Genomic DNA, 24,456 nt, shown 5'->3' on the forward strand with positions numbered 1-24,456 from the left:
TGCCTTAATCTGGAATATCTGCCACCCCATTACTAAAGTAGCCTCTCAAGTTTTCACCTACTTTCAGTAAGGTGGTAGTTTCATAAGGGCTGGGAGAGTGTTTCAGGGTGGCTTTGCCAACTGGTAAGACTTTAGCTAGATTTCTCATTATCCAGTGGTGACCTGTATCACACTGTAAATGCTCAGCATTTTAAATCCAATCTGGGGCATTAAGAGCCTGAATACTAGTCAAGGTCTCAACTGTAATTTTCCATGGGAATTGGTTTATCTCTGGAAAATCTCCCTGAGAGGACTGGAACTGCCTTTAAACAGCCGGGACCCACTGAGATCTTTTACTGTCATCTCTAAATGAAAATCAAGTTGGCAGGATAGCCTGCAGGAGGTGTTTTGCTACAGTTTTGCTGATGCCATTCTTCCTTCAAGTGAATCAGAGTTTTAAAGATTTGCCTCTTTTCTGTCCACTATGGTTGCATGCTAGCTTTCCTCCTTTCCTGTTCAGTAGAGGTCAGTGTCTCTGTAACTGTTACCTCAAGAGGGTTGGAGCATTTTGTCCTCCAAGGATGAATCTATATCAATAGATCATAGAACCTATGAATGAATCTTACTGTTAAAATTGGATGGAACTGAAGCCAACTGGTGTATTGTCAAGGAAGTCTTTCTCTCTGGAGAAGGTTTAGCAACCACCAGAACATCATTTGGACAGCTCTCTTTGTATTTCCCAGTTCTCAACCTGCAACCATCTCCTCAAATCCTTCTCCTTATAAAACAATAAAATGGAGGACGGTTTATTTACTGCCTGATTGCCCATATAATTTACTTGATAGGTTTGTTACCCGTTCCCATAGACTTCTCTTGGATCCCATTAATTGGCCTGTGGCGCCCTTATCCTTACTTTTCCAGAAGCCCCTGTCTCTCTCTAATGGCATCATGTTCTCATCACCAAGCTGTCAGGCGCTGTGAAAGAGGTCCATGATTACCCTACTTGTAACTGCTTAGGAGACAGAAGAATTCTGGGTCAGGGATGAAGGCCAGTTTGTTACTTACATGAGTCACAGGCCAGAGTATCAGTATTTTTGTACCATTCCCCCAAGACCCAGTTTCCATAAGGCAACACAGAGAGGGCCACGTGACATCTGCTTATGCCATCTGTTGCATTGTAGGAGAAAAACCTTGAGTTTAGGGCATTTGAATCTTTTCTAATGGACAGTAAGCATGGCTGCCCTTTGCTCCTAAGGTAGACACTCTGTCTTACGATTCTGTTCATTATACAACCTTGAAATGATAGTCTAAAACAATGGGTAAGGCATTGCCTCTCTCCTAAGACATGCAGAGAAAACAGTAGAGACTCCTATAGAATTGTCTCCCAACACTTAACAGTTCTCAAATTACGAGTTGGCTTAATATAGTGTTAATTTTTCATTCACAGCTAAGTCCAAAACCGGTGATCTTGATTGGCAGACAGCTTTCTTCCAGGTCATGAATCGGGAAATTAGGTTCTTTCCATCTTATGATTTAGCCTTCTTTTCTGTGTTGCTTTGATGGCTGCCATGGTCATTTGCATTAATCTCTGGAAGAGGAAGGAGCATGGACACTTAATTGTTGGGGGCTGTTAAGGACCATGCCCAGAGGTGACTTCCATGGTTTTTCATTCAGATTGCATTTGGCTAGAACCCAAAAGTTCTATAACTGCATATAACTGCAAAAGAAACTGAGGGAAGTGTCTAGCTATATATAGTCTCAGGAAGATAAAGAGATGGGTTTGGTGGATAGCTGGCATACCTCATTTTAGCCCATTCTTTTTGTTAAGTCATATGTAATTACAAAAACTAGAGAACATTTTAACCATTTCAAATTAATAATAATAAAAAAACCCAAAACCCACTCCTGAATCTGCCATCCAGAAATAGTCATCATTCTTACTAAGTAAAACATTCTAGGTGTCATTTTTATACATACATGTAGAAACATTAAAAAGGATGGTTAGGTTGATAAAAGTTATTTTGTTAAGATGATGTAATGCTGTTAATACTTAAAAAATATTAAAGTCAGATTTAGGTACATAGAAGAAAAAGTGAAGCAAAATAGATACCACAATTGAACTTCAAATAAAATTTCCTTATCACAAAGGATATTATTTCTGTAAATAAAACTTTAAGTTTAATGGATATTATAAAAACAAACACCATTATCTTTCCAGTTTAGATGCTCTCAGCTGTTAGAGAATATTGCTAAAGGAACAGGAAATTTATTATTTGGCATAAGAAGTTCAGAGGCTAGACTTTTCTAGATTGTTAATTTCACAATAGCCGGTCCAAGAGTGGCAGGGCATTGTGTTTTTGTGGTTCTTTTGGCTTTTCTGGGCATGATTGCCAGGTCGCTGCAGTTATTCCCAGGATCTTGACCTAATACTTGAACATCCGAAAGCAGGAAGGGAGTACCTTTTTAAGAATGGGATGTTCCGTTCATAGTCACCTCACAGAAAATGTCCCCTTCTGTTTTATTATCCCAACCCAAACCTATCCCAGACCTAAAGCAGTCAGTGGCTAAGGAGAATAGATTTATCTTTTTTTTTTTTTAAATTTTTTTTTTTTTTTTAACGTTTATTTATTTTTGAGACAGACAGAGACAGAGCATGAACGGGGGAGGGTCAGAGAGAGGGAGACACAGAATCCGAAACAGGCTCCAGGCTCTGAGCTGTCAGCACAGAGCCCGACGCGGGGCTCGAACTCACGGGCCGCGAGATCATGACCCGAGCTGAAGTCGGCTGCTCAACCGACTGAGCCACCCAGGCGCCCCGAATAGATTTATCTTAATTGACTCAGACACACCCATGTTCCCTGTCTGGGTTGGAGTATGAGGCCACTTTTATCAGTATATGAGAGAGTGATTAGCCAAAGAAAATCCCTTCTACAAGGAAGGGATTTATGTGTAATTACTGTTTGGTGGCAAACTATTATGTTTCTGACTAAATGCTTCAAAATCTATATTGAGTTCTGCTATAAAAACCTTAGCAACCCCATTTCTGCTATCCAATGTTTAAAAAAAATTTTCATGTTACATTTTTCAGGTTTGTAAAAACATAATCACTTCCTCAGAGTTCTGTATTCAGTTTGTTAGATGGTCACTACCAGGCCTCTTACCACAGCTTCGCCAGTAAGTTTTTTATATCATCTCTTAAATTGACTGAGTTTTATTGTCAAGTTTTTTCAAAAATAAGTTCTTACAGCCTGTATTCTCTTGAATTTTTTCATAATGGGAAATCATTCCTGCCTTAACTTTAGAATTCTTCTTCCATTCTATAGGTTGCCTTTTAGTTTTGTTTCCTTCACTGTGCAGAAGCTTTTTATTTTGATGTAGTCCTAATAGTTTATTTTTGCTTTTATTTCCCTTGCCTCAAGAGACATATCTAGAAAAATGTTGCTATGGCTGATGTCACAGAAACGTCTGCCTATGCTCTCTTGAAGGATTTTTATGGTTTCAGGTCTCACATTTTGGTCTTTAACCTGTTTTGAGTTTATTTTTGTGTATGGTGAAAGAAAGTGGTCCAGTTTCATTCTTTTGCATGTAGCTGTCCAGTTTTCCCAACACCATTTGTTGGAGAGACTGTCTTTTCCCCATAGTATATTCATTCCTCTTTTGTTAATGATTAGTTGACCATATAATTGTGGATTTATTTCTGGGTTTTCTGTTTTTTTCCATTGATCTATGTGTCTTTTTTTTTTTTTTTAATGTTTATTTATTTGAGAGAGAGTATAAGCTGGGGAGGGGTAGAGAAAGGAGGGCAGAGGATCCAAAGTGGGTTCTGTGCTGACAACAGTGAACTTGATATGAGGCTCGAACTCACAAACCCTGAGATCATTACCTGAGCTGAAATCGGACATTCAACCTACTGAGCCACCCAAGTGCCCCTGTGTGTCTGTTTTAAAAAGATTTTTTTTTAACTTAAAAAAAAAAAAATTCTTTTAACTTAAAAAAGAGGTGTTTTTTTTTTAATGCTTATTATTTTTGAGAGAGAGAGAGAGAGAGAGAGAGACGGAGAGGGAGAGCAAGCAGGAAAGGGGCAGAGAGAGAGGAAGACACAGAATCGGAAGCAGGCTCCAGACTCTGAGCTGTCAGCACAGAGCCCGACGTGGGGCTCGAACTCACAGACTGTGAGATCATGACCTGAGCTGAAGTTGGCCGCTTAACGGACTGAACCACCCAGGCACCCCTCCCCTTTTTTAAAAACTTTTAAAAAGTTTATTTATTTATTTAGAGTGAGAGAGAGATAGCACAAGTGGGGGAGGGGCAGAGAGAGAGGGAGACAGAGAATCCCAAGCAGGCTCCACATGGTCAGCATGGAGCCTGACCTGGGGCTCAGACTCACGAAACTGTGAGATCATGATCTGAGCTGAAACCAAGAGTTGGATGCTTAGACTGAGCTACCCAGATGCCCCTGTTTTTAATGTCAGTACCGTACTGTTTTAATTACTACTGTTTTGGAATATAACTTGAAATCTGGAATTTGTGATACCTCCAGTTTTGTTTTTCCTTTTCACAATTGCTTTGGCTATTCAAGGTGTTTTGTGGTTCCATATAAATTTTAGAATTGTTTGTTCTAGTTCTGTGAAAAATGTTGATGTTTTGATAAGGATTGCATTAAATGTGTAGATTGCTTTGGGTAGTATAGACATTTTAACAATATTTGTTCTGGGTGCCTGGGTGGCTCAGTCGGTTGAGTGTCTGACTTCAGCTCAGGTCATGATCTCACACTCCATGAGTTTGAGCCCCGCGTCGGGCTCTGTGCTGACAGCCCAGAGCCTGGAGCCTGCTTCAGATTCTGTGTCTCCCTCTCTCTCTGCTCCTCCCCTGCTCATGCTGTGTCTCTCTTTGTCTCAAAAATAAATAAAAACATTTTTAAAAAATTTAACATATTCTTCGGACCCGTTTCTTTACATTGTTGTGATTTTCTTTCATCAGTGTTTTATAGTTTTTCAGAGTACAGGTCTTTCACCTTTTGGTTAAGTTTATTTCTAGATATTTTATTAATTTTGGTGCAGTTATAAATGGAATTGTTTTCTTAATTTCACTTTCTGCTACTCCAATTTTAGTGTATAGGAATGCCACAGATTTCTGTACAATGCTTGATTTTGTATGCTGTTATCCTCTGGTGGTTTTTCGGTGGAGTCTTTGAGTTTTCTATATGTAGTTATCATGCCATCTACAAATAGAGTTTTACTTCTTCCTTACCAGTTTAGATGTCTTTTATTTCTTTATGTTGTTTTATGTGGCTAGGACTTCCTGTACTGTGTTGAATAAAAGTGGTGAGAGTGAACATCTCATCTTTTTCCTGACCTTGGGGGGAAAGCTCTCAGTTCTTCACCATTGAGTGTGATATGGGCTGTGCGTTTTTCATATAAAGCCTTTATTATATTGAGGTAGGTGAGGGCTAATAAGTATTTTTGCCTCTTTTGGAAGCCAGAGGGAATGGCAAGGATACAGTGTAAAATTTCAGCTAGGGCGGTATAAGTTTTTTTGTAAAACCCCAGATTCAGCTCTCTTTTTTAATACTTGATTAAATGCCTTGTACTAGGTTTTAATCAACTATGTGGGATGTCTCATTCCTATGGGAGAATACCCTGATTTTATACAATTCATTCTTAGCCTAGATCCTTCCTTGACTTCCAAAGAGTCAGCATCTCTTCACTCTTCCTGTTTTTGTATCCTACGTGTTCCTTTTTCTGCCCTCAAGCTGGTATTACTCTTTAGGCAGAGAAATAACAAATTAAGGGGGCAGGAAAGCAAAAAGATAAAAAGATCTCTTCTTTCCAGATTTGGGAGTTTTTTGTGATATTCTCAGAATTCTAAGGAATTGGAAGCAGGATGAAGAGCTGAATTCTATAGCTCAGAATGGGACAGTTTCTGCTCTTATTTCTAAAATTTTCTGTTTTATTGCTTGGTTGCCAGTTTTTGTTTAATGCATTATTATTTTCTTACATATAAGTATTATCATAACCTTAAAAAAATTATTTATTTATTTATTTATTTATTTATTTATTTATTTATTTAGAGGGAGAGGGAGGGAGCGTGCGTGTGTTGGGAGGGATCGAAAGAGAGTCCCAAGCAGTCTCTTTGCTGTCAGCAGGGAACTGTGAGATCGTGACCTGAGCTGAAATCAGGAGTTGGATAGGTAACTAGGTAACCAGCCTGAGCCACCCAGGCGCCCCTGTTAATGCATTATTATCTGCTTTTGTTTTCGCCCCAGTTTCAGTTACTGTTGGGTTTGTTGTTTCATTTCTTTTTTTCTACTGGTTTTTGTTTGTTCATTTGTTTTTTACTTGGTTAACGTTGGAAATTTTGATGGGATTTTACATCACCTAATTTTTAAGCGCTTGAGAGTTAGTTGAACATAGGCAACTTAATAGAAATTCACTCAGTTCCAACACAGAATTATGTTATATTAAAATAACTCATATTCATTTCCTTTCTTTTTTAATTTTTTTAAATGTTTTTATTTATTTTTGAGAGAGAGAGAGAGAGAGAGAGACAGCACAAGCGGGGGAGGGGCAGAGAGCAAGGGAGACACAGAATCAGAAGACACAGAATCTGAGCTGTCAGCACAGAGCCTGACACGGGGCTCAAACTTGTGAACTCCCAAGTTCATAACCTAAGCCTAAGTCAGAAGCTTAACCAGCTGAGCCACCCAGTGCCCCCGTTTTCTTTCTTACGTTATGGCTACACAATTACTTTCTAATGTTCGGCTTCCTGGTGAACTCTTCTTGGCACTTAGTAATAATGAAATTCTTTACTACATACCAGCGAACCTTTGTTAAAAATTTAGATTTTTTTCTGGAAAGTAACCTCCCGCCTGATAATGCATTCCTTCTAGAATTCACTTTTTAACTTACACCAAACATTTCTGTCAGTGGTTCACTGATTATATGTGTACTTTCAAAATTCTCTAAGATATCTCTGATTCTTTTGGGTCTAAACACATGAGTTTATTTTAAGGGTTATCTATTGTTGTGTACTTTAATTTTCCTTAAAAATTTTTTTTTAATGTTTACTTATTTTTGAGAGAGGGAGCAGGGGAGGGGCAGAGAGAAGGAGACACAGAATCCGAAGCAGGCTTTAAGGTTTGAACTGTCAGCACAAAGCCCACTGTGGGGCTTGAACTCACGAACTAACTGTGAGATCGTGACCTGAGCCGAAGTCGGACACTTAACCAACTGAGCCATCTGGGTGCCCCTTAATTTTCCATCAGGAATTTCTTTACCCATTCCACTTTGCACACAAGAACTCTACACATAGGTTAAAAACTCCTGTATCATTGTCCTTAAAGATAGTTCATTCTGGAACTAAAGCTACTTTAAAATTGAAATTTTTTTCTCCCTTCTTTTCATCTTTTCCTTCCTTTCTCCACTCTTTGACCTTTCCGTGTAAAAATTTCTCATCATAGCCAACTTGTCCATTTGTTTTTTCTTTAAATTAAAAAAAGTCTGCTTTTTAAAAGTTTCTTTTAAGTTTCTTTGAGGGTGTGGATAAAAGAGTCTACTCTGTGATTAGTGACTTGGTTTATAAAAATAGGTCCTCACAGGGCTCTTTTAAGGATTAAATGAGATATATGTATTTGTACGGTTCTGATTATTTTTATTGTTAGTTGTGCTCGCTGATTCAGTTGGGAGTGACACTGGTTCTGACCTATGGCTTTATATAAAAGATACCCATTACTGGTTTATTTCCTTCTGGTTGTTTTTTATTCATGCATATATTAACCACTTTCCTAAATCTCTAAGCATTTCTTCAGAACATACTAATTTTAATGGCCATTGTATGGTTTTATAATGATTTTTTCAGTCACATCTCTGTTGTTGCATACTCAGATTGTTTGCAGGTTTTTCTCATGGCAAATAGTACTGTAATAAACAGTATTTAATCCTTTGTTCACCTCCTAGAGGTGAAATTTCTAGGACAGAGAACATTTTTATGGTTTCTAATTCTTTTAAAATTGTCCTTCCCAATTTATACTGTCTCTAATATATGCAAGTGCTCATTTCACCATAACCTGAGCAACATTGGGTCTTACAAAAAGCAAAACTCAACAATTTTGATTACTAGTGAGAGCAAAATACTACCTTTAATTCTTTAAAGGTTGAGTTTCACATTTTTTGTTATTTAGTGACTCTGTCTTTTGTGAATTGTCCTTTTTACATTGTTCTATGGCATTTATGTGTATGTATGTTCAGTGATTTGTAAAAAAAAATTAAACAGTGCTGAAAATGTAGAACATATTTATTTTACTCATTTTCCAAATTTTTGCTTTTGAAAGGTTTTTAAATTAATGTAGAAGCATTTCAAATGTCAGTAGCTAAACCTGCTTTTTCCCTTTATAATTTTTGCCTTGTTTTTATATGTAGAAAAGAGTCTTTTCTTTTTAAAAGTTAAAGATTTCAAAAATACTGTCTTCCCATCCATTTAGGTTATTTTAATTATTATTTAACTCTTTAAAATAATCCATCTGGATTTTATTATATTTTGAATAATGTACTTTTGCTCAAGTTATTAACCAGTTTTTCTAGTACCAGTTTTAGGTAATTTTAGTCTTTCCTTGCAAATTTGGAATCCCTTCCTTATCATATGCTAAATGTTTACACATAACTGAATCTTGTTCTACAGTTTCCTCTTGTTGTGTTGATCTATTAAAATCAGCCTCTCTCTTTTTAAATTTTTATTTATTTTAATGTTTATTTACTTTTGAGAGAGTGCAAGCAGAGGAGGGGCAGAGAGAGAGGGAGACTCAGAATCCCAAGCAGACTCTGTGCTGGCAGTACAGAACCTGATGCGGGGCTCAAACTCGTGAATGTGGAGATCCACGACCTGAGCCGAAATCCAGACTTGGACGCTCAACCAACTGAGCCACCCAGGCACCCTTTTCTTTTTCAAATCTTATTCCAAATTTTTATTTAAATTCCAGTTAGTTAACATACAGTGTAACATTAGTTTCAGATGTAGAATTTAGTTGCTCATCGCTTACATAGAAGCCTAGTGGTCATCAAAACAAGTGCCCTCCTTAATCCCTGTCACATATCTAATCCATCCCCCTACTGTCCTCCCCTCCAGTAACCCTCAGTTCTCTATAGTTAAGAGTCTGTTTCTCGGTTTGTCCCCCATCTTTTTTTTTTTCTTGCCCCATGTGCATTTGTTTTGGTTCTGAAATTCCACATATGAGTGAAATCCTGTGGTGTTGGTCTTTCTCTGACTTACTTTGCTTAGCGTAATACTCTCTAGCTCCATCCATATCATTGCAAATGGCAAGATGTTACTCTTTTTGATGACTGAGTAATATTCCATTGTGTATATATGCCACATCTTTATCCACTTACCAGTTGATGGAAATTTGGGCTCTTTTCATAATTTGGCTATTGTTGATAATGCTGCTATAAACATTGGGGTGCATGTATATCCCTTAGAATCATTATTTTTGTTTCCTTTGGGTAAATACCTGGTAGGGCCAATTGCTGGATTATAGGGTAGCTCTATTTTTGTTTGTTTGTTTGTTTTTTTAAGTTAAACCCCAGCGTGGGGCTTGAACTCAAGACCCTGAGATTAAGAGTGGGATACTGGATACTGACACCAGACTCCCCAGGGTAGTTCTGTTTTTTAACTTTTTGAGAAAACTCCATATTGTTTTCTGGAGTAAAATCATCCTATCTCTTTAGTGAATATAATTGGACTGTTTTGATTCATATTTTACAGACTAGTGATATAATCTGTTCACAGTCTGTTTCCACTGAACACTTGCAATCCTCATGTCAGGATACCTTTCCTGATGTACCACATAGAACCAGAATTCTGTGTAATTCCATGATGATTTCTGTATGTTTGTATTTTCATACATGTACATGTGCATTCTTTGCCTTTTACTCCCAAGCAGTTTCCACATTTTAAGAGTTTGTTTGTCTACCTTGTTGTTAGTCAGGGTTATTTACTATTAAATCATCCCATCTCTTGTAGAGTAAAACCCTTGAAGAATAAAACCCAGTATGGGAAGGAGAACATGAAGGATAAAAAAGCTTCTTCATTAACTTTATGGGAGAAAAATATTGATACAGAACTTAAAGACCTGGGATCATTTGAACCTCATATTTATAAGTTATACTGTAATTTATACTTTCTTTAACTCATTACCCAATTGTGTATTCTAGTCTTGTTACAATTAGCTACTGTTGCTTGGTAAACCACCCCACAACTTGTAGTGGCTTATAACAGGCAGTGCTCAGCAGGAACAATTCATCTTGCTTCCACATGTTATCAGCTGGGTTTCCCTATGAGACTATATTCAGCTGGTGGCTGGCAGGGTAGTGTAAGATAGGCGTTTTGTTTGTTTGTTTGTTTTTATTCTTTTGACATTTTAAGTCATTTTACTAAATTATTCCAGCAAGGTAGTCTTATCCACATGTCTGGTGTTAGATGCTGCTGGCTATATGGGCTGGGGTACTTCAGTTTTTCGCCACAGGGTCTCATTCTCTACTTCTCTACTCATTCTCAAGCTGTCTGTATCAGAAAGCTTGAAGTGGTTACTTACATGGTGACTGGAATCAAAGGGGCAAAGGTGGCAGCCATCTAAGACTTTTGTAAAGCTTTGGGCTCCTGAACTTGTACATCGCTATGCACATTCTCTTGGCCAAAGCAAATCACAAAGCTAATGTAGGTTCATGGGGGGGTGGGGGCGGTGGAGAAGGGGACATGTTATGATGGGAGGAGCAGTGACATCCTGCTACAAAGAAACAGAGGCAGGATTCCTTGGTGGTCATTACTAAGATCTGTTGCAATGAAAACGTAACTCTATATCTTCTTTTATTTTTATTTTAAAATGTTTATTTTTGACAGAGCCAGTGCGAGTGGGGGAGGGGCAGAGAGAGAGAGGGAGACACAATCTGAAGCAGGCTCCAGGCTCTGAGCTGTCAGCACAGAGCCCCACACAGGGCTCAAACTCATGAACCCTGAGATCATGACCTGAGCCGATGTCGGCCGCTTAACCCACTGAGCCACCCAGGCATCCTTAAAATGTAACTCTTTAAATAATAGTAAATTTTACTCCCTATCCCGATTTTTTCAATTCGGTTTCAATTCTTTCAATACAATTGAAAACAATTTGTTTAAATTTTTTGTCATTAAAGAAAGTTGGTCTCCTAATATGTAATTAATTTCTAATTTAATTGAATTCTTTTTATATTTAATTCATCAGTTTTAGTACTTTAAATTGAAAGTAGCACACCAAAACTTTAAATGATTAAAAAAAATTTTTTAAGTTTATTTTCGGAGAGAGAGAAAGTGCAAGTGGGGTAGGGCAGAGACAGAGGGACAGAGAGAATCTCAAGCAGGTTCCATGCTGTCAGTGTGGACTGAGATCATGATCTGAGCCGAAATTAAGAATCGGACGCTTAACTGACAGAGCTACCCATGCACTCCTAAATTATTTTTGTTTGAGATAGCTGATTCATACATTTTTCTTAGTAAACCTAGGAAAAAATTTCTTAACCTAAGTTTCTGTGGCCTGGTTTCCAGTTTGTGGGCCATACAATTTAATGCATAGTGATGTAGAATCTGACCCTATTCTAATGTGATAGTGTATGTCAAAGTGCTATGAAGTTTTAAAGTGCAGTGTATAAAATATACCAAAAGTATTTGATGTTTTTTTGTTTTAAGTGTTTATTTATTTTGAGAGAGTTGAGTCGGGCGAAGGGAGAGAGGGAGAGAGAGAGTATCATAAATAGGGTCCATGCTCAGCACAGAGCCCAATGTGGGGCTTGGTCTCATGACTGTAGGAACCTGACCTGAGCTGAAATCCAGAGTCAGATGCTTAACCGACTGAGCTACTGAGGAACCCCTTTGGTGTTTTTAGGTAGAAAAAAATATAGGTTGCCTGATATAAATGTATCAAATAATTATAGACTTCAGTTGTTCATATATTATTTTAGGTTGGTCAAGAATAAGGGAGCTGAAATCACTTAAAATAATTTTTACCAGTGTTACTATACATCTTAATGTATAATAACACTATTTTACTGTATTGTTTATCAAATAATATGAATACAATCAAAGGAAGTAATGTTTTATTATTTGTCAAGTATTCATTAACATTTTGAGTTACTAAACAGAATTATGAAAGAATCTAATCTTTATATACATGGTTTATGATTTAAATTTAAATTGGATTTTATTTCTGTGCGTTTCTAGAAATATAAAGAAAAGGACAAACACAAACAAAAACACAAGAAGCAACCAGAGCCATCACCTGCGTTGGTTCCTTCTCTGACTGTTACCACAGAAAAAGTAAGTTTTAAGTGCCATATTTTGTTTTATATAATAACTAGTTATGTGCTGGCTTTTACCTTTAAGAAGTAATATCATTCTCAGTGTCCTGGTTCCCTTTAACTTTTCTTACCTCTTTAACCCTACGTTAAACACTTTAGGATTCCCGTTTCTTAGTCTTTTATTTTACATTCTGTTTATACTCAGTTCTGAAAAATAGTAAGGCTAACAACTTGGGGGGCATCATTGAGATTAAGAATTTGGGCTATAGAGTAGGCTTTGTTCACCTGTGATTTTGAATTCTGGCTTCACCACTGAGTGTTAATTAACCTCTTTGTAACTTTGTTTGATCATCTGTAAAATGGGTGAAATAATTATTGGAATTGAATAAGATGATATATGTAAAACAGTTACAACAGTATCTGGTTCATAGGAAGTATTATAGTAAATGTTATATGTGCCTAATGTGAAAACAAGTGTGGACAGGGAAAGGTGCTGGGACATAATGAGCAAGGAGCGGGGAGAACCACAGAAGGTGATACTGGCCAAGGGGCCAATCACGTAAGGCTGTGCAAACCAGTGCAAGGACTTGGTTTTTGAGTTTGACTCAAAAGCCAGCCATTGGTGCATACCATCTGACTTAGGTTTTATTAGGATCTCTGGCTGCTTTGTTCTGGATAGACTAGAGAGTCAAGGATGGAAGCTGGGAAGCCCTTAGGAGATTATTATAATAATGCAGAGAGATGGTGGTAATAGTGGAGGTGGTGAGAGGTTATGGGAATTTGAATTTATTTAAATGTAGAACCCACGTAGCTTTCTCAGAAAGAAGATGAGACGTGTGAGAGAAAGAGAGGATCCAAGGAAGAGTCAAAGGGTGTTGGACCAGATAACTAGAAAAATGCAATTGCTGTTAACAAAGATGGGAAAGACTGTGGGTGGGGTGTGGTAGGTTGAGGACAAGATGAGGAATTCAGTTTTGGATATGGTATTAGTGCTCTCTTGCTTCCAGAACAAGTGTAGCAATTTAAAACAATATAAAAGTGTTATATCCCTGTTCTGGAGGCTGGAATCTGGTGGGCTCAGCTGGTTCCTCTGGATCTCTCAAAGCTGGCCTGGGTTCTTATCTGGGAGCAAGAGCTTCTAAGCTCATTCAAGTTGTTGATTTACAAAAAAAAAAAATTTTTTTTTTTAACGTTTATTTATTTTTGAGACAGAGAGAGACACAGCATGAACGGGGGAGGGGCAGAGAGAGAGGGAAACACAGAATCAGAAGCAGGTTCCAGGCTCTGAGCCATCAGCCCAGAGCCCGACGCGGGGCTCGAACTCGCAAACCGCAAGATCGTGACCTGACCTGAAGTCGGACGCTTAACCGACTGAGCCACCCAGGCGCCCCCCAAAAAAATTTTTTTTAATGTTTATTTTTTCTTGAGAGAGAGACAGAGCATGAGTGGGGGGAGGAGCAGAGAGAGAGGGAGACACAGAATCTGAAGCAGGCTCCAGGCTCTGAGCGTTCAGCACAGAGTACGACACGGGGCTCGAACTCACGAACTGCGAGATCATGACCTGAGCCGAAGTCGGACGCTTACCGACTGAGCCACCTAGGCACCCCCAAGTTGTTAACTTATGTCCATTTTATTTCTGGTTCTCAGCTGCGGTCTGCCCTTAGCTTCTAGAGGCTCTCTTCAGCCCTTACACGTATGTCCATCCATCTCAGAGCCAGCACTAGCCTATTGAGTCCTTCCCATACTTGGGATCTCTCTGACTTCTTCTCTGCTGCACCTTTTCTGCTTCTGCCCACAGAAAGTTCTCTTCTTTTAAGGGTTCATGAGATTAGAATGGGTCTGCCTGAAAAATCCAGAATAATTTTCTTATTTTAAAGTCTGTAGCCTTACTTAAATTAGCAAAGACCCTTGTGCCATGTAACATAACTTACCACATGTTTTAGGGATTAGGATGTGGACATCTTGGCTGGGCTGTTTTGCCTACTTTAGGGTTGAAATATTTATTAGACACCCAGGTAGAAATGTTAATTAACCAGTGGCATGCATAGTGTAGCATTTGGAAAATAGGTCCAGACTCTGGGTATAATTTTGGCAACTGTGTGCATAAAGAGTTTACGTAAAGCCATGAGAGTGTGTGCCAGTGGAGGAGTGAGTGCAGGTGGTGAGGACAAGAGGCCTTAGGACACCCTATGGCTGCCAGTAGTGAAAGGTCTTGGAGCAGAGGTGAAACTAGCAAATAAGACTGAGAAGAGGGCCAGAGTTTGGAAGAACACCAAGAAGATGTGAATATGCTGGAAGTGAAGTTAAAGAAAAGGAAAAAAAAAGTTAACTGTGTCATAATAATATAAGGACTAGCTATCATATTTAGTTACATGGTAATCTGAAAGTTCTAGTTTGAACTTTCTAGAATGTTAAAAATGGAAACATACAATATTTTACACTTTGTCTTCTTTCACTCGGCATACTTTGAAATTCATCCATGTTGTGTGTATCAGTACGTTCTTTTTATTGCTGACTACTTTTTTTTTTTAATTTTTTTTAACGTTTATTTATTTTTGAGACAGAGAGAGACAGAGCATGAATGGGAGGGTCAGAGACAGGGAGACACAAAATCGGAAACAGGCTCCAGGCTCTGAGCTGTCAGCACAGAGCCCGATGCGGGGCTCGAACCCACAGACCGCGAGATCATAACCTGAGCCGAAGTCGGCTGCTTAACCGACTGAGCCTCCCAGGCGCCCCAGTTGCTGAGTACTTTCTATTGTCTGGACATACCATAATGATTATCCATTCAGTAATTGATGGACATTCAAATTGTTTTCCAATTTTTGGCTATTAACAAAGCTACTAGGAATATAATACAAATCTTTATATGGACAGATTTTTCTTGCATAAATACCAAGGAATGGAATAGCTGGGTCACCTGGTAGGTGTAGCCTTAAGTTTTAAAGACACTATCAAACTATTTTCCAAAATAGTTGTACCATTCAATGATTCTGCCAGCAGTGTATCAGGGGTCTGTTCCTCTACATTCTCTGCACTACTTGGTATGGTTTAATTTTGGCATTTCTAGTGGGTGTGGGGTACTTTCTCATTGAAGTTTCAGTTTGCATTTCTTTAATGATTAAATTATGTTGAATGTCTTTCCATGTGTGTATTTGCCATTTCTTTATTTTCTTTGGTGAAGGTCTGCTCAGATCTGTTCATCACCTGTCTTTTTTTATTGACTTGGTTTGTTTTCTGAATTTTGTGAGACAACATGTGTTCTAGATGCAAGTCCCTTATCGGGTACATTATTTGCAGGTATTTTTCCCACTCAGTGGCTTAAGCAGACATTCTTCTTCTTTTTTTTGTTTTTTAATGTTTATTCATTTTTAATAGAGACAGAACAGGAGCAGGGGGAGGGGCAGAGAGAGAGGGAGACACAGAATCCAAAGCAGGCTCCAGGCTCCAGCCCCAAGCTGTCAGCACAGAGCCCGACGTGGGGCTCGAACTTGTGAACTGCAAGATCATGACCTGAGCTGAAGTCAGATGGTAACTGACTAAGCCACTCAAGCGCTCCTTAAGCAGACATCTTAATTAAATGGTTAGTATATATATATTTTTAATATGTTTTCTTCTAGAACTTTTATATTTTCATCTTTCACATTTACCCTTTTGAGTTAATTTTTGCTTATGTGACTTATACATCAGAGTCCACTTATTCGAATTATAGATACCCAGTTTTTCTGGATCACTTGTGAGACAGACTGTTCTTTCTCCACTGAATTGCCTTTACCCACATTTGTTGAATCCCACTTGACCATATATATATTGGTCTCTTTTTGGAATCTGTTCTCTGTTGATCTGTTTGTCTGCTTTTACATTTTTTAAAACTAGTATTCATTCATTCATTCATTCATTCATTCATTCATTCATTCATTATTTATGTGCGCGAGTGCATGAGTGTGAGAGAGGAACGGGGAGGGAGGGAGGGAGGGAGAGAGAGAGAGAGAGAGAAAGAGAGAGAGAAAGGGAATCTTAAGCAGACTCCATGCTCAACGCACAGCCCAACGTGGGGTTTGATTCCCACAATGCTGGGATCATGACATGAGCAGAAATCAATTCTTGGATGCTCAACTGACTGAGCCACTTAGGTGCCCCTGTCTTTTACATTTAATACCACACTATCTTGATTACTGTAGCTTTATAATAACCAGTTAGGTCAGGTAGGATCCATTTTCCAACTTTGTTCTTCTCTTTCAAAGTCATTTGACTATTCTAGGTTCAGTTTTTACGTGAGTTTTAGAATCAGATTGTCAAGTTGTTGAAATAAAACTGCCTGTATTTTGATTCAAACTGCATTGAATCTACAAATCATTTTGAGGGAGAACTAATGTCTTTAACAATATTGAGTCTTCTGATTCACGAACACAGTATATCTCTTTAATGTATTTTAATCTCAGTAACAAGTATACAGGTTTTATACATCTTTTTTCAGCTCTGTTCCTAAATGTTTGATGTTTTTTGGTGCTGTTATAATCTTTTTTAAGGTGTAAATTTCTGATTGTTTCTTACTAGTGTATAGAAATACATTTTTGTAGTTTTGTATGTTTATGTGGTGTCCTGCAAACTTGCTGAAAATTCTTATTTCCAGTAGCTTATTGATTCCGCGGGATTTTTTTCATAGATGATCAGGCCAACTACAAATAAGACAGTTGTACTTCATCCTTTCTGGTCTGGATGCCCCGTATTTCTTATTATATTGTTAACTACAAGTGGTGAGAGTGAGCATCTTTGCTTTATTCTTGAAATTAGGGGGAAAGTAATCTTCTAACATTGTATATGATGTTGAAGTTTACTTCTGTTCCTAATTTGTGGAGTTTTTAATTGGCCATGGATATTAGATTTTGTCAAATAATTTTTCTATATATTTTAATAGATACATTAATATGATGGATGTTTTTTCTTTTTTTAATCTGTTAATATGATGAAGTACATTCATTGGTTGATTTTTTTTCCTGCTGTTAAGCCAGATAAATGCCACTTTGTCTTGATATATTACCAGTTGTGTACATTACTGAATTCAGATTTTTGAAATGTGAAGACATTTTTGCATCTGCATTCATGAGAGATACTGGCCTATAGTTTTTTTTGTAGAATGTCTTTGGATTTGGTTAAAAAATAATGCTAGACTCAGAATGAGTTGCCAAATGTTCACTCTTGTTCAGTTTTCTGGAAGAGTTTGTCTAAATTTGGTATTATTTCTTAGTGTTTTATAGAGTTTCCTCTTTTTTTTTTTTTTAAGTTTATTTATTTTGAGAGGGGGTAGGTGGGGGGGAGGGAGGTGGGGAGAGGGAGAGAGAGAATTCCAAGTTGTCAGTGTGGAGCCTGATGCAGGGCTCAAACTCACGAACCATGAGATCATGATGAACCATGAGATCATGACGTGAACCATGAGATCATGACGTGAACCAAGATCAAGTCGGACGCTTAACTGACTGAGTACCCTGGCTGCCCCTGGTAGAATTCTGAAGCCATCTGGGCATAGAGTTTTTCTTGGGAAGTTTTTTTAAAACTATAATTCCATTTCTTTAATAGATAGAAAACTATTTAGGCTGTTCTTCTTGAGGTACTTTTGGCAGTTTGTATCTTTTTTTCTAGTCCAGGCTGGATAGAGGTTTATGAAGTTTATTGATCTTAAATTATTAGCTTTTGGAATCTGGTTTTTTTTTTTCTAATGATCTTAAGGTTTTGTATTTTAGTTTTTAGTAGTTTTAGGTTTTTATTTCTGTTCTGATTTTATTTTTTCCTTCCTACTGCTTGGTTTGGCTTTACTTCATTCTTTTTTTTCTAATTTTTTAAGGTATAAGATGATTTAATTTATTTGAGGCCTTTTTTTGATATAGCAGTTCAAAAAAATAAACTTAAAAAATTTTTTTTGACATTTATTTATTTTCAAGAGACAGAGACAGAGTGTGAATGGGGGAGGGGCAGAGAGAGGGAGGAGGACAGAATCTGAAGCAGGCTCCGGGCTCCCGTCAGTGTCAGTGCAGAGCCCAGTGCGAGGCTCAAACCCACTAACCGTGAGATCATGACCTGAACTGAAGTCAGATGCTTACCCGACTGAGCCACCCAGGCACCCCCCCCCCCCAAATAATAAACTTAAATTAATTTTTTAGATTTTTTAAATTAAATTTTTAGTAAGAATGGAATCATACTTTCTAGTGTAGAATCTACAAATAATACCTGTTTTGCACTGACATTTTTATAAAGGAACTTTGGAAGTTTCCATGCATAAAAATTAAGGAATAGATAAATGGGTAGATTTAAATGCTGTGTGGGTGGGGAAATTTTGCCTTGCAATCTAGTGGCAGACAAATAGCTCTTTTCTTTTTTTAAATGCAGCTTATTTGAATTTAAATCAAAACAAAAGCGGTTCATCCATTTTTTTTCTCATCCCCCAGTGCCTCCCTTGCCTCTGACAATACCCACATTTATTTTTTAGAGCAGTTTAGAATCGCAGCAAAATTGAGTGGAAATTACAGAGGTTTCCAATGTACCCTCTGTCCCATATTCATCTTCCCCCACTATCAGAGTGATACATTTATTATAATATGTGAATCTACACTGAAACACCATTATTGCCCAAAGTCCATAGTTGATATTGGGGTTCACTCTTGGTGTTGTATGTTTGGTTCTGTGAGTAACTATTTGAGGACACGTATCCATCACTATAGTATCCTACAAAACTTTTACTCCCCTGAAACTTCTCAGTGTTCTGCCAATTTATTTCTCCTTCCTTTCAAACCCCAACAACCACTAGTCCTTTTAGTGGTCGCCGTAGTTTAACTTTTCCAAAATGTCGTATAAAATTGGAATCACACAGTGTGTAGCTTATTCATATTGACTTCTTTCATGTGGTTTTATGCTTTAAAGTTTCCTCCATGTCTTTTTCTTAATATTTTTAAGATGTTATTTTTTTTAGAGTAGTTGCAGGTCCAGAGCAAAATTGAGAGGAAGGTACTAGGATATCCCGTATATCCCTTTTTTCCCTATTCCCACACATTTATAGCCTCCCCTGTTATCAACATCCTTCAGAAAAGTGGTAAATTTGTTACTGCTGGTGAACCTACATTGACTCTTAATTATCACCCAAAGTTCATAGTTGATGTTAGGATTCACTCTTGGTGTTGTGTGTTCTATGGATTGGACAAATGTATGGTGACATACTTATCCACTATGATAGGATCATACAGCATAGTTTCACTGCCCTAAAAAGTCTTGTTCTCCAGCTATTCATCCCTCCCACCCTCTCTAGCCCTGGCAACCACTGATCTTTTCACCGTGTCCATAATTTTGACTTTTTCAAAATATTGTAAGTTGGAATCATAGTATGTAGCCTTTTTGGACTGGCTTTTTTCACTTAGTAATATGAATGTAAGATTCTTCTATATCTTTTTGAGGCTTGATAACTGATTTCTTTCTAGGACTGAATAATAAGCCATTGACTGGATATACCAGTTTGTTTATCCAAAAGGACATCTTGGTTGCTTCCAGGTTTTGGCAATTATGAGTAAAGCTGCTTTTAACATCTGTGTGCAGGTTTTTGTGTCGATGTAATTTTTCACTTCTTCTGGGTAAATACCAAGGAATGCAATTGTGGGATAATACAGTGTAGGAGTATGTTGAATTTTGTAGGAAACAGCCGAACTGTTTTCTAAAGTGGCTGAATCATTTGGCATTTCCACCAACAATGAGTTGAGAGTTCCTTTTTCTCTACGTTCTCTCCAGCGTCTGGTACTGTTGGTTTTTTGGATATTGGCCATCCTAATAGGTGTAGAGTGGCATGTCATTGTTTAAATTTTCATTTCTCTGCTGCCATAGGATGTGGAGTTTATTTTCTTGTGCTTACTTGCTATCTGTATATCGTCTTTGGTGAGGTTTCAGAATTTCTGGTCCTTTTAAAAATCAGTTCATTTGCTATTGTTTTATAAAGGATTCTTTATATATTTTAGATAAGTCTTCTTATCAGGTATGTCCCTTTTTTTTTTATAAGTGTATTTATTTGTTTTGAGAGAGAGTGCATGCACGTGCACAAGTGTGAGAGGGGCAGAGAGAGAGGAGAGAGAGAATCCCAAGCAGGATCTGTGCTGTCAGCACAGGGCCTGACACCAGGCTTAATGCCACAAACTATGAGATCACAGCCTGAGCTGAAACCAAGAGTCAGACGCTTAACTGAGCCTCCCAGGCACCCCCTTTTTTTTTAATTTGAGTACAGTTGACACACTATGTTAGATTAGTTTCAGCTGTACAACATAGTGATTCAACAACTCTATATATCATGTTATGCTCAGCACAAGTGTAGTTACCATCTATCACCATATAATAGTCACAAAAATGCCATCGACTGTATGCCCTATGCTGTATCTTTTAACTCCTATAACTTATTCTTTCCATACTTGGAAGCGTGTGTTTCCCACTCTCCTTTATGCATTTTGCTCATCCCCCCATACCCTTCTTCTCTTGCAACCATCATTTTGTTCCTTGTATTCATTAGGTCTGATTCTGCTTTTTGCTTGTTGATTCATTTGTTTTTTAGATTCTACACGTAAGGAAATCATATGGTATTTGTATTTGTCTGACTTATTTCACTTAGTGTAATACCCTAAGTTAATACCTGTTGCAAATGGCAAGATCTCATCCTTTTATATGGCTGCATAATACTCTATTGTGTATTCCATCCCATTCCATATATATATAATCACATCTTCTTTATTAAGCCATCAGTGGACGCTTGATAGCTTCTGTACTTTGGCTATTGTAAATAAAGCTGCTGTAAGAATAGAATGTGCATGTGTCTTTTCAGATTAGTGTGTTTGTTTTCTTTGGGTAGCAAATACCCAGTAGTGGAATTATTGGATCATACGGTATTCCTATTTTTATATTTTTTTGAGGAATAGAAAACTTTATTGCATGTAAATAAAAGGGTTATTTAGTTATCTTCTGAATTCTCTTTTTAGTTTGTCAAGGAACTTCCATACTGTCTTCCACTGTGGCTGTAACAATTTACATTCTTAACAACAGTGCACACAAAGATCCCTTTTTCTCCACATCTTTGTCAACACTTGTTTATCGCCTTTTTGATTTTAGCCATTCTGGTGGGTGTGAGGTGATACTGTTTTGATTTGCATATTTCTCATGATTAGTGATATTTGGCATCTTTTCATGTGTGTGTCTGCCATCTGTATGTCTTCTTTTAAAAATGTTTATTCAGGTCCTCTTGTCCATTTTGCAGTCACTTTTATTTTGTGTTCAGTTGTATAAATTCTTAACATATTTTGGATGTTAACCCTTTGTCAGATATATCATTGACAGATACCTACTCTTTTTTTTTTTTTTAATGTTTATTTATTTTTGTGAGAGAGTGTGAGCAGGGGAGGGGCAGAGAGAGAGGGGGACAGAGGATCCGAAGCAGGCTCTGCACCAATAGTAGTGAGCCTGATGCAGGGATGGAACTCAGGACCCATAAGATGATGACCCTAGCTGAAGTCAGAAGCTCAACCGACTGAGCCACCCCTCTGATCCAGCAGATACCTACTCTTCCGCAGTGGGTTGCCTTTTTGTTTTGTTGATGATTTCCTTTGCTGTGCAAAACTTTTATTTTGATGTAGCCCTGACAGTTTATTTTTTCTTTTATTTTCCTTGCCTGGGGAGATATATTTAGAAAAGTGTTTCTATGGCCAGTGTTAAAGATGTTTTTCGTCTAGGTTTTCGTCCTGGTTTCAGGTCTCACATTTAGGCTTATTTTTAGGTATGGTGTAAGAAAGTGGTCCAGTTTCATCCTTTTGCATGTCACTGTCCAGTTTCAGCACCATTTAGTGAAGCGACTTTCTTTTCCCCATTGTATGTATATTCTTCACTCCCTTTGTCATGGAGTTAATTGACCACATAAACACAAGTGTGGGTTTATTTCTGTGTCCTCTGTTTTGTTGATGTATGTGCCTGTTTTTGTTCAGCATTGTAGTGTTTTGATTATGACAGCTTTGGTAGTGTATCTTGAGATCTGGAATTGTGAAACTTCCAGCTTTGTTCTTCTTTTTCAAGATTGCTTGGGCTATTTGGGGTATTTGTGTTTCAATATGGATGTTGGTATTATTTGTTCTAGTTTTGTGAAAAATGTCAAGTATGTCTTCTTTAAGTATTTTCTCAGCCTGTGGCTGATGTTTTCATTTTCTGGATGATGTCTTTGGTAGAGCAAAAGTTTATTTTATTTCATTACTAGTTTTTAAAATGTTTATTTAGGGGCGCCTGGGTGGCGCAGTCGGTTAAGCATCCGACTTCAGCCAGGTCACGATCTCGCGGTCCGGGAGTTCGAGCCCCGCGTCGGGCTCTGGGCTGACGGCTCGGAGCCTGGAGCCTGTTTCCGATTCTGTGTCTCCCTCTCTCTCTGCCCCTCCCCCGTTCATGCTCTGTCTCTCTCTGTCCCAAAAATAAATAAACGTTGAAAAAAAAAATAAAATAAAATGTTTATTTAATTTTGAAGGAGAGAGAGAAAGAGCATGGCTGGGGGAGGGGCAGAGAGAGAGGGAGACACAGAATCTGAAGCAGGCTTCAGGCTCTGAGTTGTCAGCACTGAGCCCAATGTGGGACTCTAACTCACAAACCTCAGGACCATGACCTGAGCCGAAGTCGGACACTCAACCGACTGAGTCACTCAGGAGCCCCAAGCAAAAGTTTTTAATTTTAATGAAGTTCGGCTTACCATTTCTTTCTTTCATGGATTGTGCTTTTGGTGTTATATCTGAAAAGTCATTGCCAAACCCAAGGTTATCCTATTTTCTCCTATGTTATCTTTTAGGAGTTTTGTAGTTCTGTGTTTTACATTTAGATCTATGATCAATTTCGAGTTAATTTTTGTGAAGGGTGTAAATGAATTTTATGTCTAGATTGATTTTTTGCATGGGGATAACCAGTTCTAGCCCTAGTTGTTGAAAAGCTTGTGTTTGTTCCATTGTAGTGCTTTTGCACCTTTATCAAAGGTTAGTTGACTGTAGTTATGTGGGTCTGTTTCTGAAGTTTTTTTTAATCAGTTCCATTGATCTGTTTGTCTATTCTTTCAACAACACTACACTATCTTAATTACTGGAGGGTTTTTTTTGGTTTTTTTTTTTTAGTTGCTGTAGCTTTTAAGCAAGTCTGAATTTGAGTAATGTCACTACTCCAGCTTTATTCTTGTCCTTCACTTTTGTGTTGGCTATTCTGTATCTTTTTACCTTTTCGTATGTGCCTTAGCATCAATTTGTCAGTATCTGCAAAAATTGGCTGGGATTTTGGTTGAAATTGTATTGAATCTGTAGATCAATTTGGAGCAACTGACATCTTGACCATATTAAGTTTTGCTGTCTACGAAGTTGGGATATCTCTTCATTTATTTAGTTTTTTGATTTTGTTTATACAAGTTTTGTTGCTTTTCTCATGTAGACCTTATACATATTGTTAGATTAAAACTTTAAGTATTTAATTTTTGGAGGTGCTTTTGTACATGGTATTGTGTTTTTAATTCAAAATTCCACTTGTTCCTTGTGAGTATATATGAAAGCAGTTTCTCTCTTTCATTTAACCTTGGTTTTGCAGTCTTTACGTAATTGTTTATTAGTTCCAGGAATTTTTTGGTAATTTTGGATTTTCCACATGGACAACCATGTTCTCTATGAAAAACCACACTTTCATTTCTTCCTTCTCAATCAGTTTATATTTTATTTCCTTTTCTTGTCTTTTTACATAAACTAGGACTTCCAGTATGATGTTGTAATGGAGTGGTTCCTGATATTAGTGGGAAACCTAGTTTCTCACCATTAAGCATGATGTTAGCTGTAAGTTAACCAACTTTACCAAGTTGAGGAAGTTCCCCTTTTATTCCTAGTTTTCTGAGAGCTTTTAAACTTCACCCATTGTGAATGGGTATTGTACTTTGTCACATGCTTTTTCTGCAACTATTTATTTTTATTTATTTTTTATATGTTTATTTATTTTGAGAGAGAGAGATAGAGACAGAGAGCAAGCAGGGGAGGGGCAGAGAGAGAGGGAGACACAGAATCCGAAACAGAGCTCAATGCAGGGCTCAAACTCACGGACTGTGAGATCGTAACCTGAGCCAAAATTGGACGCTTAACTGACTGAG

At 37.7% G+C, this 24,456-nt stretch overlaps 1 protein-coding gene across 11 annotated transcripts in view; it reads left to right on the forward strand.

Moving 5' to 3' along the window:
• Positions 1-24,456, forward strand: part of MLLT10 (MLLT10 histone lysine methyltransferase DOT1L cofactor) — a 238,329-nt gene that overhangs the window by 129,692 nt on the left and 84,181 nt on the right. For all 11 annotated transcript variants that reach the window (XM_043561632.1, XM_043561629.1, XM_043561630.1 and 8 more), the window contains one exon: positions 12,220-12,315. In XM_043561632.1, coding sequence (XP_043417567.1) covers positions 12,220-12,315 — 96 coding nt within the window. The remainder of the gene's footprint in view (positions 1-12,219; positions 12,316-24,456) is intronic.

Source organism: Prionailurus bengalensis, chromosome B4, assembly GCF_016509475.1.
Source record: "Prionailurus bengalensis isolate Pbe53 chromosome B4, Fcat_Pben_1.1_paternal_pri, whole genome shotgun sequence".
Taxonomy (NCBI): Eukaryota; Metazoa; Chordata; class Mammalia; order Carnivora; family Felidae; genus Prionailurus; species Prionailurus bengalensis.